This window comes from Malaya genurostris, chromosome 2, assembly GCF_030247185.1.
Source record: "Malaya genurostris strain Urasoe2022 chromosome 2, Malgen_1.1, whole genome shotgun sequence".
Lineage (NCBI taxonomy): Eukaryota > Metazoa > Arthropoda > Insecta > Diptera > Culicidae > Malaya > Malaya genurostris.
In genome coordinates, this window is record NC_080571.1 from 49,767,199 (window position 1) to 49,791,918 (window position 24,720).

At 36.9% G+C, this 24,720-nt stretch overlaps 1 protein-coding gene across 3 annotated transcripts in view; it reads right to left on the reverse strand.

The window, feature by feature from the left end:
- LOC131427979 (zwei Ig domain protein zig-8-like) overlaps positions 1–24,720 on the reverse strand; it is a 530,197-nt gene that overhangs the window by 394,870 nt on the left and 110,607 nt on the right. For all 3 annotated transcript variants that reach the window (XM_058591597.1, XM_058591595.1, XM_058591596.1), the window contains exon 3: positions 21,448–21,495. In XM_058591597.1, coding sequence (XP_058447580.1) covers positions 21,448–21,495 — 48 coding nt within the window. The remainder of the gene's footprint in view (positions 1–21,447; positions 21,496–24,720) is intronic.

The following is a 24,720-nucleotide window of genomic DNA, read 5'->3' on the forward strand; positions in this document are numbered from 1 at the left end:
TCGGGAAAGTATTCTGGAGGTTGCTTTCAAGCCGTGGGCAGACAAACATTTCGGTGGCAGACCATGGACGTTTCAGCAGGACTCGGCACCGTCTCACAAAGCTCGAGTGAACCAAGAATGGCTGAAAAACAACGTTCCGAACTTCATCACGTCCACACAATGGCTCTCGAATTCACCAGATGCGAATCCAATGGATTATTCTCTTTGGGCCATTTTGGAGAGCAAAGTCCGAACTAAAAGATACACCAGTCTCGAGGCGCTGAAAAAAGTTATTGTCCGCGAGTGGGCCAAAATACCTGCAAGTCACATTCGGCCAAACGAAGCAACTCCTTCGCTCTCTCAAGTCATCAAGTCAAGGCAAAAGGTGGTCATATCGAGCAAAAGTGAATTGATTCTGAATTTTGTATTATTTTTACACATTTTGTACTTTGAATTGAGTAAAAGTAATTTTCCAAACTGAATTTATGGCCTTTTTAATTGGTTACACTTCGAGTGCCGGACCCTGTACTTCAAATTTTCCACGCGGTTTTTTTTTGCACGGTTTCCGCAATTAACACGGTTTTATTTTACACGGATTTTCTTAACACGGTACGTAACCCCCGTGTAAAAAGAGACCTTAGTGTACTCTCTCGTATAAGCAAACTGTACCGGGTTGCCAGCATACATTTTATTATTTTGATGAGAAGTTTTATCACATTAATCTATTGGGGCTGGGCTGGACATTACATATTACATTACATCCAATGAACAATGAAAAAATATTCAGTTCCCACAAAGATTGAATGTCTGTGTGTTTGGCAGCCTTGTCAACTCATTTTCATTTCTCTCTTCTCTTTCAGAATGCTATCAGGTAACCAAAGCGAAAAAAAAATGGTGGATGCATTGAAACTGACTTTGTTTCGCAGAAAAAAACAAGACTTTATTTTTATCGCGATAAAATATATGTTTTTATGTACTAATCGCATCTAAACTAAATTATCTAGACTTTGTCACGGTAGATTTATGATACGAGTCTTCAAAGCCGAGATATGCGATGAACAAGTAGAGGTATGCATTTCCGAGCGTTCCAATTTTCAGCAGTTCTTCAGTCAGAAAAAAATACAACACGACCGCTAAACTCAATGAATCATTCTGAAAAATTTCACAGAATATTCTCAACTAAATTTCGAAGACATTGTCAGGTTGGTTTTTCTATATTCTACACCGTTTTCAAGAAAATTTAATTTGAAACGGGAAAATAGCAAAAAACCTACCACTTTACGGTACTGTCCTCAGCCCTTAAAGTGAAAATGGCGGAGAAACGTATTTTTCATTTGTGACTTGCACGAGCGAAGCGTACCGCAGTGGGAGACGCTTGGACTTGAACAGTTTACCATCGCTATAGCGCTGATTTCCATTAAATCGTTTATAATATAAAATTTTTGATCAAAGGATGAGTGTTAGTTTTGGATTCCATAACCATAAAATACTATGCGAAAAACTCCCATCGTTTTCAATTTATGTTTACAAATTTAACAGTTAGAGGGTTTAAGGTATTTTATAATAAGTGACCTACATGGTCACTGAGTGAAACTTCCTTAAAAAATGTTCATACAAGTTTTGACGCAACGAAACTGATTTTAACAAAAATGACGAGGAATCACAAAAATTTATTTTTACAAATCATGGAGACTTCGCAAAAACCGCATTTATTTCAAGGCAGTTAGTTATAATTTTAATTTTCGTCTAAAAATTCACGATAAAAATAAAACCGCATGAAGTTTTTACATAAAGGAAAGGCTGCAAGTTCGTAATTAAATCTTACTATATTCTTACTGATTGCATTCAAAACTGACATGACACACACACATATTTAAGAAAATGATATCAAAATGACAGTTGAATTGGGAATCATTTCGAAAAAGATTTGACGCAAGTTTCACATTACTTTATAAACCTTATAAAGAAAAGTCCACTCTGAAGGATTATATAGAATTATAGTGGTTTCCAGTGGGCTTTTGTGGAGTATAAATTTTTAATTTAAGATATATGATGTAGAATTGGAGACAGCTACAAGTATCTACTATTATTTAAAATGTTACTTGAGGAGGAATGCCAAAAATTGAAACTGACGAAACTTAATGCCCTACAGAGAGGTGAATGTCGTTTTCGCTTGATGCCAAACCTTAACTGCTGTCAAACCGTTTTGTTTGAAGCTGCACGGAGAACCCTTCGATCATAAAATTGCGATATCGCAGTTTTTGATTTTTGCGATAGTTGATTTAACTAATTTCTTTTTGATTCAACCAATATGGTTTTTGATTTGCACATATTCAAGTAGTTGAAAAATATGTTGTTTTGAATGCTGTCAAATGCCGGAGACAGTTGAAAGCAAAACAATAATCACAATGCAAAATCAACAACTTTTTTAGTTGAAATCTGTTCGCGTCGCTTCAAAATGTCAATGAAAACAACATCGATGATTGAAGCGTTTGATGAAATTGTGTTCATTCGATTTGAGAAATTTATGATAACAAGTGTTTATTTAACAGCGGTGTTGTGATAAAGTTAGCCTTGTTTAAGATGAAAAAGATTTGGTGATAAATTAGAAAATGTTTATGAATGATCATCTCGTAATCTTTCAGGTATGCGCAAAAATTTTATGCTTCAAATTCGATCATTGATTTACTTCCAGCAGACTGTTTTTCTTCCAGCTGTTTGTTACCGATGATGATGTTCATGCATTAGAAATGAAACGCTTTTTGACATGAATTTAATTTATAAAAGTAACAGGAGCGAAGGGTTTCAAACACATAGAACGCGCTGCGATTGAATGGCGCGTTTGAATTGCCGTCGCAAAACTCCAATTCCCAGCGGTTGATGCACCCAATCTTATATAAATTGACCTAAATTATCAGTGCATAACTTTAGTTCAACCGTTTGAAGGCATCATCTTTCAATACTCATTTTAGGTAAATTTAATAATTTCGCTAGTTTACTCGCCCCTCCGGGCACTTTTGCTGATTAAAAACGTTTTTCTACATCAATCATTTCCGATCGAATCAGAAGTATTTTTTTAGAATTTAGATCTTTACTGATCTCGACTTGACATGATCATGATCATACAAAAATCAAAATCACTCAGAGATCAGATCAGTTCTGATTGCGCAATGATAATTTATTCCTCGGTTAAGATCACTTGAAATCAGCAGTTTTTCCAGCCCTAATGATATTACATGTCAATATAAAATACTGTTTATATTTTAACAACGATATTTATTTTATGAATCTCAACATACCGAAGTAATCAGTAAGTATATTTTGATTATTTTCTCAAATCAATAACATCGATTCAACTATTTGCAATGTCTAAAACAAATAAAACCGATTTATTTTTCAACTAACAGAATTTTGTTTCAAGAACAACATCAGTTATTTGAACTGAAATATTTGTTGAAGTTGAAAGGTATGTGTCCTCACTAATTGACAGCATTTTTTTTCAAACAGTTAAATTAGTTGTTTCAACCATCTTTTCTGCTAATCGATAAACAAAAATGACAGTTTAGTTAAAACAACAATCGATTAGTTGTACCAAATTTTAACCAATCGAATTCAGAAAATCAACTAATATTCTGGTTGAAATGGGATCGCGGGTGGTTCCGTGTAGTTTCGAACCTAGTTTCAACGTTGATCAATTGTTAATTGGTTTTAATATCAGGTTTGCTCAAACCCCCGTTGCTAAGTGCGAACCCAAAACAGTTTCGTGAAAAGTGTTTGATGAAACTACCCTGGGTCAGTTTTATAACATTAACATCAAGGATGGCTTTTATCGTATCAAAGAACGCTCACTGGCAACTCTTCACACGATTCAATCAGTACCATCAAAGAGAGATGGATATCATCGCAGCAACAAAAAAACCAGCATGGTTCATTTAACACCAGTGCGAGAGCGAATTTTTTTCGATGATCTGTTTGAGAATCAAAGGTTAGCTCGCTGCTGTGGGGATTCTCTCTGAACCAACAAACGGTCGCTTATTCTCGTTTTGCGATCCGATTCTATACGAGCAGTTGATAATTGCGGTAGAATCATTTCGCTATTGCCGCTTATTCTAACTATGTGCATATAACCTTTGTATAAGTTGTGTCTATGAAAATGTCTGTGAATGCTCCACACAAGAGTTTTGAAATATTGAAACCTAGTATGAGAATCATCAAGTCGAATCATCGATTCGATTTTCTGCGATAATTGTCAACTTGCGATTCTCTCTGGGTAAATTCCACACAGCACCAATCGGACTGTAATTTTTTTTAAGGGCCGTGAAATACTCAGAGTATGAAGTGCAGAGAAGAAATATAGAAAGATTCTCTCACGGTTCATGCATTGAGAAACTCGAGTTCTTGTAGCATCTTCTACCGGATTGAAAATGTTGTATACAATATCGATAAATATCGAACAGCTTCTGTCAAATTATCGAGAATCACTCTGCGTTCTTCGACTTTAAATGTCTGAGGTGCTGACGGATGCTAACATCCACCAAGTGATCACCTTAATCATATTAGACTATTAAAATAATGACAGGGTTATGTACAAGAAACGACCGATTGCTATGACAGTAAAAACGCAGTAACAAAAACATTAACGGAATTATATTAATGGTAGGTGTCATGATTCTTGATTCTAGATACAAATATTCTTCACAGATTATATCCAAGGGTGGCAAAAACTCGCTCATAAGCTTCTATTTTTTTCCATTCATATCAGCTCACGTCATGATTTACGATGTAATCCGTAAAATGATGGATCAGCTCACCTCATGATTTACGATGTAATCCGTAAAATGATGGTAAAGACTCATCGCTGATCTAAACAAACACACTCACACTATACAGAGCACCGCTGACATCAAATTATGATGGTATTGATGGTTCTCAGTTTTGATTTCATAGTATTTAACTCTCATTCCTAGTTTTAAAAAGTGAGTACTGAATTTGGCATTACAGTACCGAGCTACACCGGTGAGTGTATGCTTAAACCACAGAGCTGCCAACACAACCCAGATTTTCTGTTTTATTTTTGCTGGCACTCAAAACGAAAACGAGCATTTATGTACGAAAACAAAAGTCGAACCGTAGCGTGATGTATACCATAAACGATTGAATTTTATGTCTCGAGCTAAACACAACTGGTTACTGAACCAAATGCGTTTTCCAGCATACAAGAACATGTCTTAAGAACTGGATTGAAATGGCATCGATTCGAACGTTGGTCGCCCATTTCAACTCTGGTGGATGGGGAATACAAGCGAGACCGTGTCATAAGAATCTGATTCAATGTGTTGATGTACAAACATATCAAATCACAACTCACAAGTCGTCTCTCAGTGGGTTCTAATATTTGATGTGCACTCAGCGCTCATCTGCTGATTGCTTGATGCAACGATGTTGAGACGATGTTTTCTCTACACAAATGGTTACCCAGTTACTCAACTCGCTCAGCGATGCTTCTGAAACCGATTTGTGGGTGAGCTGAACTCGGTGATGATGAATTACTGAGTTGATTATTGCCAGCCCTGATTATTTCCATTGGTTTTATAAATCAAAATCTAGTTTAAATGTTTATTATATTGGATAATGCTAATATTTCCTATACTTTCGCTGTGAGGTATTATATTTGACATTGAACTTATTATAAATATTATTTCATATGTTTTATAAACCCCACTTTTGACCTGTTTTTATCCTGATTTATGAGGGAACAGTTTAAGTTACAGCGACCCATTGTTATTCGTATCCACTTCAATCCGGTAATGTTTTTGACAGTACCCACCCACCTTTTTGCCTTTCTCATGTAGAAAGTTTATGCAATCACTGTGAAAACCGATTTTCGAACTGAGGCCTGGAGGGCCGCGTGTCATATACCATTCGACTCAGTTCGTCGAGTACGCAAAATGTCTGTGTGTGTGTATGTGCGTATGTGTGTATGTAACGTTTTTCTATCATTAAATTTTCTCGGAGATGGCTGAACAGATTTTCACAAACTTAGATTCAAATGAAAGGTCTTGTAGTCCCATACACAATTCCTGAATATTATTTGAATCCGACTTCCGGTTCCGGAGTTATAGGGTAAAACGAGCCCAAAAACTGATAATATGTGTTATAACCTTTCTCATAGATGTCGCGACCGATTTTCACAAACTTAGATTCAAATGAAAGGTCCTGTGATTTCATACGTAATTCCTGAATTTCATCCGGATCCGACTTCCGGATCCGGAAGTATAGGGTAAAGTGTGTTAAAATTTTTATACCATCACTGAAAAGGGCGAAGAACCGTAATAAGTTTTATAAATCGACCGCAAATCTTCTCCAATTGATAGTTTTTATCAGTAGACGGTCAAACAAACCGATTTCGGTTATTGTTATAATAATCGAAGAAAATGGTTTTGAACAATACCATAGTATTATATATGATAGTATGATTGATATGAGAAAGGCATCATTACACCACTAGGTGGATTAAAACAGGTTTTTGATGTGGAACACATTTTTATTTTCTATATTAGAAACATTTTTATATGCAAATTAGAAACTCAAGGAAAAATACACGTAGAAATGTGGTCAGGTTATAAACACTCACAGCTCAGTATATTTTGAATCAATTATTAATATTATTTCATCATTTGACTGAAAATATTTCTACGATTCGATTTGAATGTATCAAGTCACGTATTTTCAATTATGAATGATTAAAATGTTGATTAGTAGCGAGCAGTGTCCTATTTTGTCTGCTTTTGAAGGGATAAGCGATATATCAAACGGAATGCATCGCCCTGATTGGTCATTCGATGCAAAAGCGAAGCTGTTGGAAGCACGCAAATCTATAAATAGAAGCAAAATTATAGCTAACGTTTCAGTCCTACGCATAGCTTGCTAGAGGTAGGTTGTTGCTAGACAGAAAGTGCCATAAAACGATTTGAAGCTTTAATTGCTATGCCCTGATCTTGTGTCATGAAAGATTGGATGAAATCCCATGTTATGTCGTTTCGCCTGAGAAATTTACAACTACCACAGGGTAAATGTTGAGTGCGTAAGATTAATTTCTAATTTATATGAGATGAACTCGATTGATAATGAGAAATAGTTTATCGCTTCAACCGAAATCGCAGAATGGTAGAGAAACTTAACGCTGTAAAAATCACTGCTTGCATACAAAACTTGAACACAAGCTTGGCGAAGAGAATATCGAAATTCGTATCGCAGTTATGTACAAAGATATAATTGCATACATTTGGGATATTGGTGTAATTTCGTCGGCTATAAAATAAACAATGTTCAGTGTTGGTTCCTAATCAAGATCAATCTAAGCAGACTCTCGTGAAATTGCGGATTCAAAAGTGTGACAATTGATTGAACTGTTTGATTGTAGATCATTAGAAATTTTGGTTGCCTTGTTCCACATCAATGGCTCGAACAACCACATGGGGCTGATCCTTGTAGTTTTATTGTACGATTTGATAGTTGGTGGCTTCACAAGAACAATTTAGCATAAAATAAAATTTACCAACTGCTTTCCATAATAGTGAATCCTACACAAGACCAACCTGGTAATTTGTGTAACCGCTGTAACTGTAGTGGCTTGGCGAGATGCTGAACCATTTTCGCTCCACGGACCCCTCTAACCGGGTGATATTTGTTTAATTAAAATCACTTTAATATTCATTAAATTTATTCGTGCTCATTTCCGTCACGACCCTTGTCAGTGGGAATTATTTTCTGCTGATTTGTGGCTGTTCCATCCGCTGTTGCACCGGTTCAAGTAGGAAGCTCAGATTCACCACGAAAGTGGGTCTTTCTGCTGAGCACCGAAGATGAAAAAAAAAGTCAATGAAACATACAGATTTGAAGCAGTGAAATGAACGTTGAACGAGAGTGCATTTGAAACTATTTTTTTAATGGAATTCCTCTACTCAGAACGTTGGAATATTTCTGTTCTGTGTGTGATCCATACAACGTAAACATGTGTAATTATCCCAATAGGATAGAAACCTAATACCTTATTTGCAACTATCCTACGTACATTCACTAGAGCTAAACAGTGCACTGAAATTCCCACCATAAAGTAATCTCTTCTTCCTTATTCCTTGATCCATCGCAGTGCCTCTTTACCTTACCTTACCTAACCTTGCCTCGAACAGTCAGCCGAAGTTCGTTTAGAGTCGTTATCTCCTCACATTACTTCACAAGCCCTGGTAGTACGATAGCTGATTAGAAACGACCGGTACTCGAGACGGAAGAGTGAATATGATAATGAAATTTGCAACTACTACATCAACAGTGCCCTACACAAACACAGCATCTCATTTTCATAAACATACGCTCTGCCCCCAGAGGCTCCGGGTCCCATGGTTTGGGCTGCTGTGGAAAGAAGGTATGCAATGGAATGTTTCTTTTGAGCAACGGAGATGTCGAGGAACGATGGTAAGAGTAAGAGCCTGTTCTGTGGCAGCCAGCCAGGAATGCATCTCGTCCGGATGAATACCGGCACAGGACCCTCTGCAGCACCAGTTCCTCGATGCGATGTTCGGATCATTTAGTGGTAAATGTTTCTGATGAGAAACTGTGCTGGCGTTGTGGGAAATCCATAAATACATGGATTCTCAAGTTTATGCAAATCCTTTCTTGTTTGCCAGTTTACTAAAGTGTAGATGAGACGGCTTTTCGCCATTTAAACCAATAGGAGTATGACCGGAAATCGTTCGAATTATATCACTTTAATTAACCTTGATGAGGAAGAGGGTTCCGGTTGGGCAGGGCCAGGCCGGGCCGGGCCGGGCCGGGCCGGGCCGGGATGGTTCTGTTTATCAAACGGAAAGAAATCACAGCACAGAACCATCTGTCTGATTGCTTTGCAGCAGTTGTAGCATGATTGATGAGCTTGGCCTGGTAGTAAACAACCGAAGGCAGTGCGAAGTTTTCCAGGATGGATTGTTCTGTAACAAATGGGGATGCTTGATGTATGGGTGAAAAGCAGAAAGCCAAACAGAACTATAACTTTATAGTCCGGATAGGAGTGGAATAAATTGTACCTGTCCGAATCATTCCGAGGCGTTTCGAAAACATCTTGCAAATCATGACTGTGATGTAATATGAGACAGCTCTCGAGCTTTGTGCGTTTTAAGATTTGTGAAAAATCAACAAAGGATGCCTGATGATGATGACAGAAACGGAGTGAAGGGTGTACTGGATGAAAAATGATCTTCCTGTTGGTTTGTTCGTACCGAAATTCTATTTAAATCTTTCCAAAGTATGCGAAAATATCTACACGTTTTATCATCTCGCTGCGAACGTTTTACTTGAATTAATAATGATTAATGTGCTATCCGACTTCTTTTCTACAGTTTCTTTGGTTTAACGTCTCAGTAGATTGCTTTGTTAAGCAAATATCTCAAAAAATCCATCCCGCTAATCTCTGAGTATGGTTCCTTGTATTCTTAATTTGTCTACTACTCATCGGCTTATTTGGTGTCTGAATCAGATTAAATGAGCATAGTTTTGCAACTATTTAAAGTACTATTTTCAAGAGACGTCGAAGTGAGTTTCATTTTAGAGTTTTTGGTCATTACCAGACATACCAGATTTTACCCAAAACGGTTCGTATGGCCATGAATTAGTATGCCGAATAAGTTGGAATAGTTTTGAGTCCAACTTTAAAGATTTTTGGGTATTATAATCTTCTATGACGGTTTGAATTTTAAAAACTCATCACCCAATAACTCCGTATCCGGCAATCGGGGTCGGGTAAAATTCACCAATTCTGTATGGGACCATAAGTCTTCTGATTCGAATTGTTGTTTATGCAGTTAGATTTGGCCTTCTTTGAGCAAAAGATTGAGCTATTCCTGATACTGTTGGAACCGGAATTCGGGAAACGCCGTAGCCATTTCTAAATAAGATGGAAATTTGAAATTTTTAAAAATCAATGTTTGCGTTTTAAATAAAAGGGAAATAAGTTCATTTGGCCCGATAAATTTATGTGAAATTGATATTTCACACTAATCGCCACGGCAATATTCAAGATGGATTGAGAATATTTCATATTCTGAGAAGCAGTGTTGGTGATTGCCGATTGTCAATCTGGTACATGAACTTGATGCCTCTCAATGCATGAACCGTGAGAGAATTTTTCTACATTTCTTCGCTCCACCTCATATTCTGAGTATTTCACGGGCCTTACCATAATAGATACAGTTTTGATGATAGATGATTTTGTTGCTAAGACGATAAAGATCTCTTTGATGGCACTGATTGAATCGTGAGAAGAGTTGCTAGAGAGCATTCTTTGATACGGTAAAAGCCATCTTTGCTGAGAAGAATGTTCAAATTGGTAAGATCAATATCAACTTAAAATGTAAGCGTCGTCTCTCCAAGTCACCAAAAGTGCATTAGTACCTAAAAATATTCACTTTACTTGAGCTCTAAAGTACGCGTGGCACTTTTGGACAACTTGAACGCACAGAAATACTTTCTCGAAGCTTAAAATCTGTACAAGAAACTGCTCCAAAGTTTGTTCTGTAGTGTCGGGTGAACATTGAAGTATGGGTAATTCCTCAAAAACGGACTGTTCAGAATGCATTGTATACAGCTTAAACCAAATCTTTTTTTACGAACTTTTGGTTACTTGAGCTAAATACAAATTGTAAATATATCCTGAGATAAGAGTCTGCTCTATTTTTACTTAACAGAATTATTTCACATTGTCACATTAATTTTTGGTGATGTTTCTTTTTTGGGTTAAAGCGACTTCGTGTCGAATTCCGTTGATTGTAGGTTAAGTAATCAGAAAAATATTGGAGAGAAACGTTTACCACTTAGTCGTTTGATAATTCTTCTCTCCGAACACATAAATTCGAACAATTAATTTTTGGGCGAGACGAAGTTCAACGGGTCAGCTAGTAAGAAGATAAAATTATTGGTTTCAAGATTTCTTAATCATGAAAAATGCAACGGATTGCTCTCCGTCTAGGCTTGTAAAATCCAAGATTTCCATACATAGTTCGGAGTGAGCTGAAATAGATGACGACTCTTACTATCGGTAACACTTCACGGTGGAAATCAAGTGGAGTGAATGTCCTTATTACGGAAGTCGCATCAGAGTTTTATTAACCATTGAAGAAATTCTTTTTTCACTACAGTAATTTCTACGCTGTGCGTGATACTGGTAATAGGAAAAATCCTTCGCTCAATACAAAAAAAAGGTAAAAAGAGAGTAGAGAATGGCGCAGACGCAAAAATCACGAGCTGTATCGAGCTGTAATACAAACATGCGGATATTGGAAGGCTTATAAAACACGTCAGACTAAAGTGGGCTGGTCGTGTAGTAAGAATGTCGGAAGAGAGAATGACCTACGTGATGCTTAGCAGAGAATCTGGGAGAGGTCGTCGACTGCAGGGTAGATCTCGCGGTTGCTGGGTGTATGCAATCGAAGAAGATGCGCGTGAAGCGGAAGTACAGAGCGACTGCAGAACGGCGGCTCAACTTCGAGTACCCTGGAAATATACAATATGTTTGGTCATGCTCCGAAGACGGGATGTGCACCATTAAAGTAAAGTAAGTATGATATGTAAGTGAAGTGAAGGTGAAAGTGAAAGTGAAAACGGTAATAAGGGTCGACAAGGATGGCTTTTATCGTATCAAAGAACGCTCACTACAACTCTTCACACGATTGAATCAGTGCCATCAAAGAGAGACGGATATCATCGCAACAACAAAAACCCGGCATGGCTCATTTAACATAGAATCGACATCAGTGCGAGAGCGAATTTCTCTCGATGACATTTCTGAGAATCGAAGGTTAGCACGCTTCTGTGGGGATTCTCTCTGAAGCAACAAACAGTCGTTTATTCTCGTTTCGCGATCCGATTCTATACAGGCAGTTGATATTTGCGATAGAATCATTTTACTATTGCCACTTATTCTAACTATGTTCATATAAGCTTTGTATAAGTTGTGTCTATGAAAATGTCTGTGAATTCTCCACACAAGGGTTTTGAAATATTGCAACCTAGTATGAGAATCATCAAGTTGAACAATCGATTTGATTTTCTGCGATAATTGTCAACTTGCGATTCTCTCTTGGAAAATTCCACACAGCAACGATTATTATCAGACTGTAATTTTTTTTAAGGGCGTGAAATACTCAGAGTATGAAGTGCATGAACCGGATTGAAAATGTTGTATACAATATAGATAGCAATATAGCAGCTTCTGTCAAATTTTCGGCAATCACCAACACTGAGGGTCGATATTCAGACAGAAATTCGGTTGATCATTTACTTGAAATTGCTTATCCAATCTACACTGAAATTCGCTGAAATTTGTTAAGTTTTTCTTTAAAATGTACTGTTCAAGATTTAATTATTATATTTTCATCAATACAAAAATCTCTACTGAATAAATTCGCAACTGAGAAATATTGACAGCGAAATTTTCGATGCACAAAGGATGGTCAACATGACCAATAATATTTGTTCCACATTCTACATAGCGATGAAAGATTGCTTCAATTCCGACTCGTGGATTACACTGCACTATTTAGATAAAACCGAATAAAACGCTATTTACCGTCAATTGAATTTATAGTAGTAACAGGGACGCAGCATTGCCAGCATGTCTCGAACACACAGTAGGTGCAGCGTTTGAATTGGCGTAGCGCTACCCTGCGCTCCTGTTATTTCTGCGTGTGATATTTTTCTAGCTGTATTACATGCAGTACCCTATGCACACTGTACATTTTCAAAGGGACCGTTCATAAACCACGTAGACTCACTTTGGGAGAGGTGGTCTGATAAAAGTCTACGAGGGGGAAGGAAGGTGGGAGGGGGGGGGAGGGGTTTGCCTAAAGTCTACGTAGAGTCATAATTTTTTTTTATTTTTCAAACAATTTACTTAGTTCAATTGGCTGGCCGCGCGTTTCCTTCGATTGATCAAAAAAGACAGTTGAAATTGCGTATTCAACCAAATGCATGAGGCTTGAGAGCAGAATTGCATTTGTCACGTCGAATTACTTTGACAGACTGACTAAAAACATCGTCGACTGTAATCTGTACTGTGAAAGTGATTATCAAATGAGATATTCCGTAGTTCTATGACCAAGTAGAAGTATACTCAAAACCAGGCGACTCTATTGTTTTTTCTTTCATTCTTCTATTCCCTATCAAAGTGAAAAAATAAAAGAGAGTACTAACATAAACACAAATTGAAAAAAGCTCATTATTCTTTGCAAAAAGTCATCGGATGAATAAATGGCAATTTTTATGCTTTCCGATTATTATTTAGTCACATCGTTTTCAAGCAGTGAAAGGAGGAATGAAGACAATGTCAATTGCTTCTGCAATCCATGAGCGTTCTGACGAGTGAAATGTCCGGAGAGTTTTAGAAATCGGTAAACGACCGATGTTAGTAGGGTGACAAAATGATCCAAATTTATCACTCATCCGCCCACGAATAAGAGAAAGAAATTAATTAAAAAATACCAAATCGCGAGGAAGTCTAAAAAGTTATTCATATTTTTCTTCTGACGTAAAGTAGTTGTCAGTGTGGTTTCTTCCAACCGAAAACGGATTTAAAAAATCAAAATGATAGGAATTGCGAAAGTAAACATTTGCCTGAAAATACATCACAGAGGTTGAAACCGAACCAACCAACTATTTTCACCCATAAAATTGCAGTTTTTATTGTGCAATAATTATGGTTTCGGCTTTAACGATCTGTTAAATAAGAACGGCTGTTATATACTTCCCGACGTTTCGACCACTGGTTATGGTGTTTTTCAAGGGAAACTGTAAGTTTATTGGTTATGAAAGATATTTCAAAAACATTAAAACTGTGTGTTAACTCACTATTTAATCGTATGTCGACATTTTCCACATTTTCTTTCTTATCGTTCATCCAGTGAAGCCGTTTGAGATTTATTGTATATCTTTATCTCTTAAATATCTTGAATATCTAAGACTGTATGACAACGGTACTGGATCAGATTTTATTTAAACTTATCACAGAATGTAAACTATAAAAATCTATCAGTGATTGAAGACTTAGAAACCTTTCACTGAAAAATGATTAAAAAAATTGTTTTGTTGCAAAGAAAAGTCTACGTAGATTTTCTAGGATGAGAGGGGGGGGGGGGTGAAGTAATTGGAAAGTCTATGATAGTCTACAAGGGGGGAGGGGGGTTAAAAAATATCACGATTTATGAACGGTCCCAAAGAGATTCAGTTTTTGTTCAACGGCGAATTTATTTATCATGTATTCTGCAAAGAGTTGAGATGTCGGTTGAGATATAACGGCTATGAAAATTCATTTTCTAACAACCTATATCAGTTTTATTCCATGTGCGAACTTTTTTATCACAACTGATTTTTTGCCATGTGGAAACAGTTTCTGTGAGAATCACGTTGTCAAAAAATCAATCGAATCGACACTGAGTTCTTTTTTTATGCGGTTTTTTTACGCGACTTTTTTATGCGAATTTTCAGAGTTATGCGGTTTTTTTTATGCGAAGTTTCAGAGTTGTGCGGTTCTTTTTATGCGAATTTTCAGAGTTATGCGGTTTCCCTTCTGCGGTCATTTTTTATGCGAAGTTCCAGAGTTATGCGGTTTTTTTAATGCGAATTTTCAGAGTTATGCGGTTTTTTTATGCGAAGTTTCAGAGTTAAGCGGTTTTTTTATGCGAAGTTTCAGAGTTATGCGGTTTTTTTTATGCGAATTTTCATTTTTTATGCGGTTTCCCTTCTGCGGTCTTTTTTTATGCGAAGTTTCAGAGTTATGCGGTTTTTTTTATGCGAAATTTCAGAGTTATGCGGTTTTTTATGCGGTACGTAAATTCGCATAAAAAAAGACTTCAGTGTACTGAACTACTTTGCAGTGAGTTTTCTGATCGATGATTTTTTGTCTGAAAATTACTAGTGAAAAATTTCAGTCGCGATTTTCGAAATTTTAATTCCTTCCCAACAATGGTGATGATTATTCCGCGTTGGCGGTTCAATATTGGAGCCCTGACCTGAACGTATTCGCAGTGTCATTAAGATCATAGCATTAGCCATGCAATCGTCCTGTACACTAAGAATCGGCTGGGAGGTATGTCGCAAAGCTTGTATCAATGGACTCTGACATCTCTGAAAATGTGAAGTGAGCTCCGTTTTGAAGCTTTTGGCCACTATTTTCGGAACTTCCGGAACCGGGAACATAATCTAACAAGGCTTGCATATCTTAGATTATATGGGTTGTTCAAAAACTTTTATTCGTTTTTAAATCGATTACATTGTTCCAGAACTGAATGTTGTATTCGGATAAAATGACTAAGCATTCAGTGGAATTGTGAGACTTTACACTTGAATCTAAACTGTCGCTTTCTAAATAGGAACCGTATTCGTTTTACGTTCTCCTAGGAGCCTGATGAGACCCAATGAACACCTCTTTTCCAAATCAATCAATCCAATTGGGATCAAACAAGTAATTTTTCATTTCGCCTCATCGTACCATACAATTCTCGCAATTCAGGAAACTATCGTAGCGAATCGAAGCGAAAATTTTCATTTCAAATTTCTTTTCGAATTGCAACCCGTAGCCCGCATCGCGCTGGTTCACCCTGGTTCGGTCAGTATCACATTCCCTCCTGGATTAGTCGTAATACCGAGATTGGTCCGATTGGTTGCAACCGAAATTAGTTTTCCAACAAACCATTTCCATTAAGTTCCGAACAAAACATTGTGGGCTTTTCGGAACCTAGCCAACTCGGCCAAAGTTTAGCACCGGGAAATTTAAACTATCATGTCACTTCCTGGAATCGACAATGCCCTATATGTGAGCTCCGAATTGTTCCGGGTCCGGATATTACGGTGCTTTCCGGGAATTGAATCCGATTCGTTCGATTGCATTGACCAGTGAGGCAAAGGAAATCGATTGGGATTTTAGTGGTGGGTTCCAGCGTTCAGCATGGCGATATCAGACCGAATGCGAATGGACTAATCTGGAGTAATTTATGCTATCTGGATCGTTTGAAGTTTCAATCTCAAAACATTCCAAAAATCAGTTGAACCTTGTTGTGAGAGTTTGGTCAGCAGCCGTGTCGAATGTTCCACCAGATGGATGTGGTGTGGAAATGGGCACCATTCGAAGGTTGGCAATTATTCGGACTCGATTTTCCTTGCCATGTAACTTCACTATAAGCAATCAAAATTTGCTGGTAATTAACATTTGATTAACATTTGTCCCGGGTTGGCGGTTCAATGCATAGGACGCTGGTCTTACAAGCCAGTTGTCGTATGTTCGAGCCCCGACCTGGAAGGATTCTTAGTGTTAGTAGGATCCAATAGTACTAGCCATGCAATGATTCTGTACACTAAGAATCGGCTGCGAAGTCTGTTGAAACAGAAAGGCCAAATTTCACAAAAGGAATGTAATGCCAGGACTTTGCTTATTAACATTTGATGCCTTCAACTAATATTTTCATTTCGTACAGTAATAATGATGTTGTAGTTGGAAACACGTTTAAATGTAGCTTTTGCACCTACTGATTCTACCGAATTTATATGTTCAGTGCAACCAGCTTATCGAAGGCGCGTGAACAGTAAAATATTAAACATTCTTTTTTTCAATAATTAATATATTCAAACAAATATAAAGTATGTTTCTAGGTTTAAATACAAATTTTGATTAATTTGCATTTTTTTTTCATAAATACGTTTATTTCTTAAGGCAGTCTACATAAGTTTTTCTTCGCCGTAGCATCACTTTTACATAAAATTCTTATCCTAATTTAATTCTAACATAGTCACAACGATTTAAATTTATTAAAACATATTCCTCTTATTACTTAAACATCATCTTAGGTAACTCGTCATTAATTATGAAATCTACTCGGAAATATTATTTGAACCAAACGATTGACTTCTATAAATTATAAAATAAGCTGTTATTTTCAGACATTTTGTTGATAATTTCATAAACTGTTTCGAGTTTGTTTGTATCATTACATAATTTTTATTCTAATTTAGCTATTGGTTGAACTCATGGACGCAGCTGGAATCAGATCTAAGTCTTAAAAGGGGCCTTTATTAAATTGAAACTCCAATTTTCTTTATGAAATGATAAATAAGTTTCATGTATGGAAGGTCACGACAAGCAAGAATGTCTCGAACTGGGATATTGGATAGTCTACCTTGGGTACGCAAAGAATTTATTAGTTGAGATCTGACATCACGATACTCCACGCATGTCCAAACAACATGATCAATATCCCGATAACCTTCTCCGCAAGCACAATGATTAGTCTCGGAGAGCCCAATTCGAAGGAGATGTGCATCTAACGTGTAGTGATTGGACATGAGTCTGGACATCACACGAATGAAATCCCTACTCACATCCAGTCCCCTGAATATATTTTCAGCCTTTGTCGATATTTTCAGAATAATTAAGTGCATCCACCGACCCAGATCATCTTTATCCCAAGAAGCTTGCCAGCTGGCAAGTGTTCTTTGGCGAGACGAGCGATAGAATTCGTTGAAAGCAATCGGTCTCTCATAAATTTCACCCACAATAGCACCACGTTTGGCTAAAATATCGGCTCTTTCATTGCCAGGAATGGAGCAATGAGCCGGGACCCAGACTATAGTGATTAGATAATTATTGTTCAATATGTCGTTCAGGCACTGTTTTATTTTACCCAGGAAAAACGGTTCAGTCTTGCCAGTCATGTTTGAGCGAATGGCTTCAATTGCACTCAGACTATCTGTGAAGAGGAAATAATGGTTTTGTGATAATGTGACGATTACATTCAAGCTATAATGAACTGCTGCTAACTCTGCTATAGAAACAGATGCAGGTTCTTGAAGCTTGAATGAGGCCGAAACATTATTGTTGAACATACCAAACCCTGTCGCTTCTTCAATTCGCGATCCGTCCGTGTAAAACATTTTCTCAGAGTCAATATGCCTGAACTTACTTGAACATATTTTTGGGATTTCCGTCGAGCGTAGATGATCCGGGATTCCACGCACTTCGCGCTGCATGGATGTATCGAAAAATAAAGTTGAGTCAGGGACATTTAGGAGGCTGACACGGATAGGAATATATCTTGAAGGGTTGATTTCCTGTGACATATGGTTAAAATATACTGTCATGAATCTTGTTTGAGATTGAAGCTCAACTAGCCTTTCGAAGTTATTAATAACCAGGGGATTCAGTACCTCACATCTTATTAGCAGTCGCGATGAAAGCTCCCAAAAACGATCTTTCAATGGAAGAACTCCCGCCAGAACTTCAAGACTCATTGTATGTGTCGAATGCATGCAGCCTAAGGCAATTCGCAAACAACGGTACTGAATTCGCTCAAGTTTGATAATATGAGAGTTTGCAGCGGAACGAAAACAAACGCATCCATATTCCATCACTGAAAGTATCGTTGTTTGATACAATTTTATTAGATCTTGCGGATAAGCACCCCACCAAGATCCTGTTATTGTTCGAAGAAAATTTACTATTTGTTGGCATTTCGTTATCAGATACCTAATGTGTCCTCCCCACGTGCATTTGGAATCGAACCACACCCCGAGGTATTTAAAAGTTAAAACCTGTTGGATCATTCTTCCCATCATATGGAGCTGAAGCAAAGGTTTCTATTCAGCTAGAATCAAAGCTAATAAAAGTCATTTTCATTGACTGAAAGTAGACGAAAATGACGAGAAATTAATGTCACTCTCAGCTTCGCTTGCATACTATGAGAACGAAATGTATGGCCAATCAATGACATAAGCGGAAGAGTAGTTTTAAAATTGTGTTCTTTTTTTTTCGTTTCCCTTTTCACTCATTTGCGGTATTCAGTGAAAATCCCATAGCATGCAGTGTCGGTATTCAACCGATGCTTTGAGAATCGAAAATGGCAGGAAAAGGTTTCACAGTGACATTTACCTGTTAGTGCTCGAATATGCAGTAGTTTTGTTTTCCAAAGAGATTCTGGGGTGTAATTACTTCAATTTGTCATATTTTAATATCACTCTTTATAGCCAAGCGTCGCAGATTTTCAATACATCGATGAAAGAATGAGAATTGAAATTCTGCTGATGCTTCCTGCAGATGTTAGTTTAGTTTCGTCTTGTCACAGCAATTAAACTCTCTTTTTTATCAATAAGAAACGAAAATGCTTCGTCTCTCTTCGTTTGTTCTGGTGTCGGTAATTCACAAATAAGAGAGTAAAATATTGAAAATGAGGCGTTTGGATTCTTTAATTGAGAATGCGTGACAATTTTAAGCTCTGGATGAAATAATAATAAAAGACATGTAAATTTTTATTTTGCAAAATTAAAGGAAATCCACATTGAAATGTATTATTTGCACATGGAGTGTGTTAGTGCAAGGAACCTGCAACCAAAAAAATTTTCATAAGCAGTTTTCAACCAAATGAAACATTTCAATTCTAAACAAAAACGACTGATTTGTTTTGCTTTCAACTATATGATAGTTTTAATTGATCAAATTTGGAAAAAGACTTTAATTTTACGCTCACAATATTAACATTACCCATACGCTTGCAAAGTGACTTTCGCCTTAACCATCACACTCGTCCTGCTGAACACCGAGATTGATATATGTCTGACGACCTCAAAACCGGCGTCGCGGGTACGAGAAAGGGAAGCAAGTGTGATGAGTTTGTTCCGAAAGTTTAAGAAAACTTTATTTTTGAGTTATTTAGTGTTTGTTAGTATTTCAAAATTTATTCATAAATTCTCCATAGTAAAGTTCTCGTAAAAAAGTTAACAGAATTGAAACAATATTAACAATATAGATTGTGTTTTACTGTGGGTTAACACTAGTGTTTCTGCGTCAATAAATGTTTTTCTCTAAAGGATTGTGACTTGAAAGGCTGTTCATCGTACTGTTTATTTAAATTTTTAGACCAAGATATTTATTGCAATAATCAGGGCTTTAAAAAAATACGACAAGGTATCTGAATTTGGAACAATGTTTAGTTTTCAATTGTGGCAGATATTGTCAAATAAAACAACAGATTTTGAAATAAAAGTTTGTATAACTCAGAAAGTAATCATTAGATCCAACGAAACAATTACAATTGCGTGTATACTTCCTGGAAGACCATTCATTCACGGAAAGACCGAAATCAGCATTTTGGCGAAAAAATTAGTTGATTTTCTGATGTTGGTTAGTTATTTTTTAAGACAACTAAAAAAATCTTACTTTTGCTGATTTAGATTTTTTAATTCAAATTCTCTTAATAATATTAAAATATATGTTGAAATAGCTACGTTTTACAAATTTATATATGGATATATCGTAACACATGCGAAAAACATCTAAACAATTTGCAAGCAGTTTCAACAAGACTGTCCGTTTTAGCTTTTTAATGGATTGTTTTGCTTTGACACTTCTCATGAGTTTTTGGCTAATAAACTTGTTAATAAAACCAATTTCATTTTTGTTTTCTTTGTGCTGTCCTTCAGTAATGATGGTGATAGATAAATAGAAACAAACTTTCTGATTTTAATAACAAAATTAGCTGTCAATGAGAATTTCGTGTTGGATTGAAATATTGCTGGTTTGTGTCCAGAATATTCGCCAACGAAACACATTCTCTAAAAATAAGAGTTTTTTTCAGCAAAGTAAATCCTCAATTTTAACTAATTTTATAGTTATTTTGGAAATTTTGTTGTTAAAATCAACTAATTCAAAAACAGTAATACGAATTAGGCGCAGAGCTAATTTCGGTCGTTCAGTGAAATATTTGAATGTTATTTTGTGGTCAGTCGTTTTTTTGAAGAAGAATCAATACCTGCTAGCTTAATCAGATCGTTTTCTTTTGTTTACTGGTTAAGATATGGGCAAAAATATTAATTATCATTTAGATAACTCGTTCTGCTCACACCTTTGTAGGGGTATGAGGTGGGACCATCATCATCATCATCATCATCATCATCATCATCATCATCATGGAAGAATTATATGCTAAATATAATATGCAAACACCTGAATTTGATCATTGATTACTTTCTGAAAGAAAAGTGCGAATAAAAGAAAACGCGTTTCGTCGACTTATATCGTTATATCTCCGGAACCAAAAGTCTTGAACATGATTCATAACCCAAAAGTAACTTTCAAACGAGTCAGACAATCTTTACAAATGTACACACACATACACAAGATATCGATACAGAATGATTCATAGCTGTCTTCATCAAATAACGTTTTCATAAACAAGTCGGATTAGCAAGAATATTGCCAATCTTTAGAAAACAACATCGGTTTCAATCGGAAGGATTCGACTTCTATCAAAATCATTCACCGTTGATGGTCATCAAGTTTCAATCTACCCCCGCGTTACCATAACCTGAATACAACTCATTTCGAAAACGTTCTTGAAAGTAAATATACCAAGCAAAGAAAATTCAATTCATATCTACCTTTCTGAATCTGATAATCTTCAACCCTATTGCTGCCGCGCGCAAGCTCTGCAAAAAAAAAGTTGGTGGAGAGAGAAAGAGAGAAAAAAAACGGTGATTAAATTTCTTCAAATCGTCTTAGCGCTGACATCTGAAAGAGTAAGCAAATAGCACGAGAAAAGCTCGACAAAAATGTACAACAATCCTGAGGAAAGTACCTCCATCCATCCTACCACTTACCGACCGGACACGGAAAATGTCGTCTCCGTTTCCGCTTTTTCTGGTATTCCCTCGAAAATTAATCACCGGAGAAATCTGTGCTTCGTCGGGTAAGAAAAATATGCGTTTTCACCTCTTTTTCTCCGCCTTTACAAATCCGATCCCCAAAAGAAGCAGATTTCTTGCTGCGTTTCAGTGTATTTTATTTTTTGCTCCTTCACCTCAATTTCAACTCATTCCATCGGGCAAGCAACTGAATAGAATGTCTCATTCGAGTGTCACTCAGTTGCTGAAAATGGTTATATTTTCATTTTGCACCGTAAACCACTTCAAAACTTCCTTCCTGTATTCTGCGGCGTTGAACGATGAGCTTATCCACTAGCTTTCATAGAAATCATCCTTTCCCAGGTGACCAGGGACAAGACGGCAAAAAAACGGGAGAAAAAACGGGAAAAAGTGAAACACAAACGAATCCTTGCAAAGCGAAAAAGCTCTCTAATATGATTGCTGCGTTTTTCTCCGGTTGGCTCCCGTGTCGGGGTGTGTGATTTATTCGGTCTCGTGAAATTATGTGAGTTGTGACGATCGGGGCGGGCGGTGTCAGCATATGACGCCGCGCGACATACGCACTGTTGACTGATGACGGTGGTCTGGGGCAGACGTCGTGGAACGTCCTCAGACTGGCAATTAATTTTCCGAGGTTTGCCTCCTCCTTCATCGGTGGAATTATGGCATGCCACGAGTGTTTAAAGCCTGCCATTTGGGTTGATTGTTTCCAGGACTTATCACCAGCCGCTTTACTTACCAGTGCTCCGCACGCGAACCGGCGGTAGCTTAGCGAATTCCGATCGAGCTCCGAGTAGGTGAGGTTCATGTTTGCGTGTTTGCTAAGGAGCAAAAAAAAAAAGAAATACTCCAGACCTTCTTTTTCATTACGGCTAAGGACGATGGCAGGATGGATAGATGAAAATTATTGTGGCTATCAATTTACGCTTTTACGATTAACCATCAATCAATCATCGTTCGAATACCATTTTCAGTAAGACGGGAACCTCGCCCTAATGGAACTGACTCAATTGTTAGTCATTGAGGCGAAGGTTTTTTGAGTGTTTCTTTGTCAGAATTAACTGGATGGATTGCTATAACAATCGTGTCACGGCCTGATTGCCAAACTAAGTCAAACATGGACAGTACACTTCTATCAATTTAAAGAATGTTTTTGATTCCAAAGCTACCTAAATTGCAGTGTTGAAGTATTTAAAAAATGAAAACAGAAAGTTCACTGTGATAACGGGCCGACAATAAGAATCTACTTTGAAAGTCGTTTACTTACAAGTTATTTTGCATTTTAATTTCCATGTAACCTGTTTTTAAGTGTTCAACCTATTGCAAACTAATAATTTAATATTCAATATATGTCGCTTCCGTACCAATTCCTATAAATATTTTGGAAAGAATATAACAAAATAACATGAAAAAGTGGTTGAAACTTGAAATATTTTGTCACTGTGTCGTCTTCCCTGTTGAATTTATTTCAAAATTGCACAAAAACTTTTACTTTTCTTTTGTTTTTCAAAAGTTAGCGTGAGAAAAATTTCACCGACTGCACCATTCCTGTGAAATCATGAACCGATGAGTACTAATTTTCTGTAGTCACCAATTTAATGGTAATGATAATAAGACTTCTTGGGTCAGTCTAAATTAGGGTGAAGCCAGAGTGGGAGCGACAAGCGACGCGATGCGAATATTAAAGGACCGCATGGCGAAGCACGACCAAATTTCGTCCATTTAAAAAAAAATAACCATGCATGTCACAGTAAACACGATACGTTACGTAGCGACCACGTGCAAAGTTTTTCACGCGATCTACGAGCGAACAGAGGTTGAATTGATTTTTGTCATGGCGGAACAAGATAATTCGATTGATGTTGAAGCGCTAATCGGTGCTATTTTTAAACGAAATGCGCACAGGGATCAACAATATCGTAATTACCGGAAACAGGTTCCTGTGAAGAAGTTTTGGAAATATTAGGAAAATTTTTGAGAATCTGTGAGCAGTTCTTTATACAGATGGTGATATTCGCCGAACTTTCTACTGATTCGACTAATGGAATGAATTCCGAACTCTTTTATGATTTCCGAAGAAATAGTTGCGTACGACATCCGACATAAAAAAAACTCTTCGTCCAAATCCATTCTTTCGAAACTTTAACAACGAATGAAAATGTCAATTTTTTTTCCTTTGGTGCTTTTGAGCATCACTTCTAGTTGCTTTTACTATGGCTACTATGCATAGAAAATTTTCGCGTTACGCATCGCGTCGCTTGTCGCTCCCACTCTGGCTTCACCCTTAGAGTGTCCATAACCAGAGTGATGACACCTGTTCATTTGTAATGACAACTTTGTTGTTCAACCGAGCAAATGACCTGTCAAATACAATATGAAGGAACTTTCAACATTTCGGATTGAACGTTTTGAGTTGTTGGCAACATTACAGAGAAGATGACTTCATTCGATTAATGCAACTTCACACGCAAAGTAGAAAAAAAAACTCATCAAATTATCCTTATCCTGGAATCAGCACATAATAACAATTATATTTTCTGTAAAAACGGGTAAAAGTTTACTTTCGAAAAATTTAGACGGGAACAAAAATTTTTGGAATATAAATATTTCTGAACCCCTAAAGACCCTCATAACGGTATTCCTTCCAATAGCTAGAACTTTTTCGAAGTAGTTATCAGCTCAATGGCAAATTCTCTCAGGGTTTGTATCATTTAATTGATAACTTATCATCCGCCGCAAATGATTAATTCACTAACCTGCAGTGGAATTGTCGCCAAAACTTGATTCATTTAAAGTTTTGTTGCATAGTCAAAAATGTGATGTATTTGCTTTGTGCGAAACATGGCTTACATCAAACATAGCTTCAAATTCGTCTCGATAGAGATTCTCCGTATGGTGGAGTGCTTTTTGAAATAAAGAAATGTTATTCCTTTTATAGATTAAACATTCCTTCGACTTCTAGTATAGAAGTTGTTGCTTGTCAAATAAACATTAAAGGAAAGGACATTT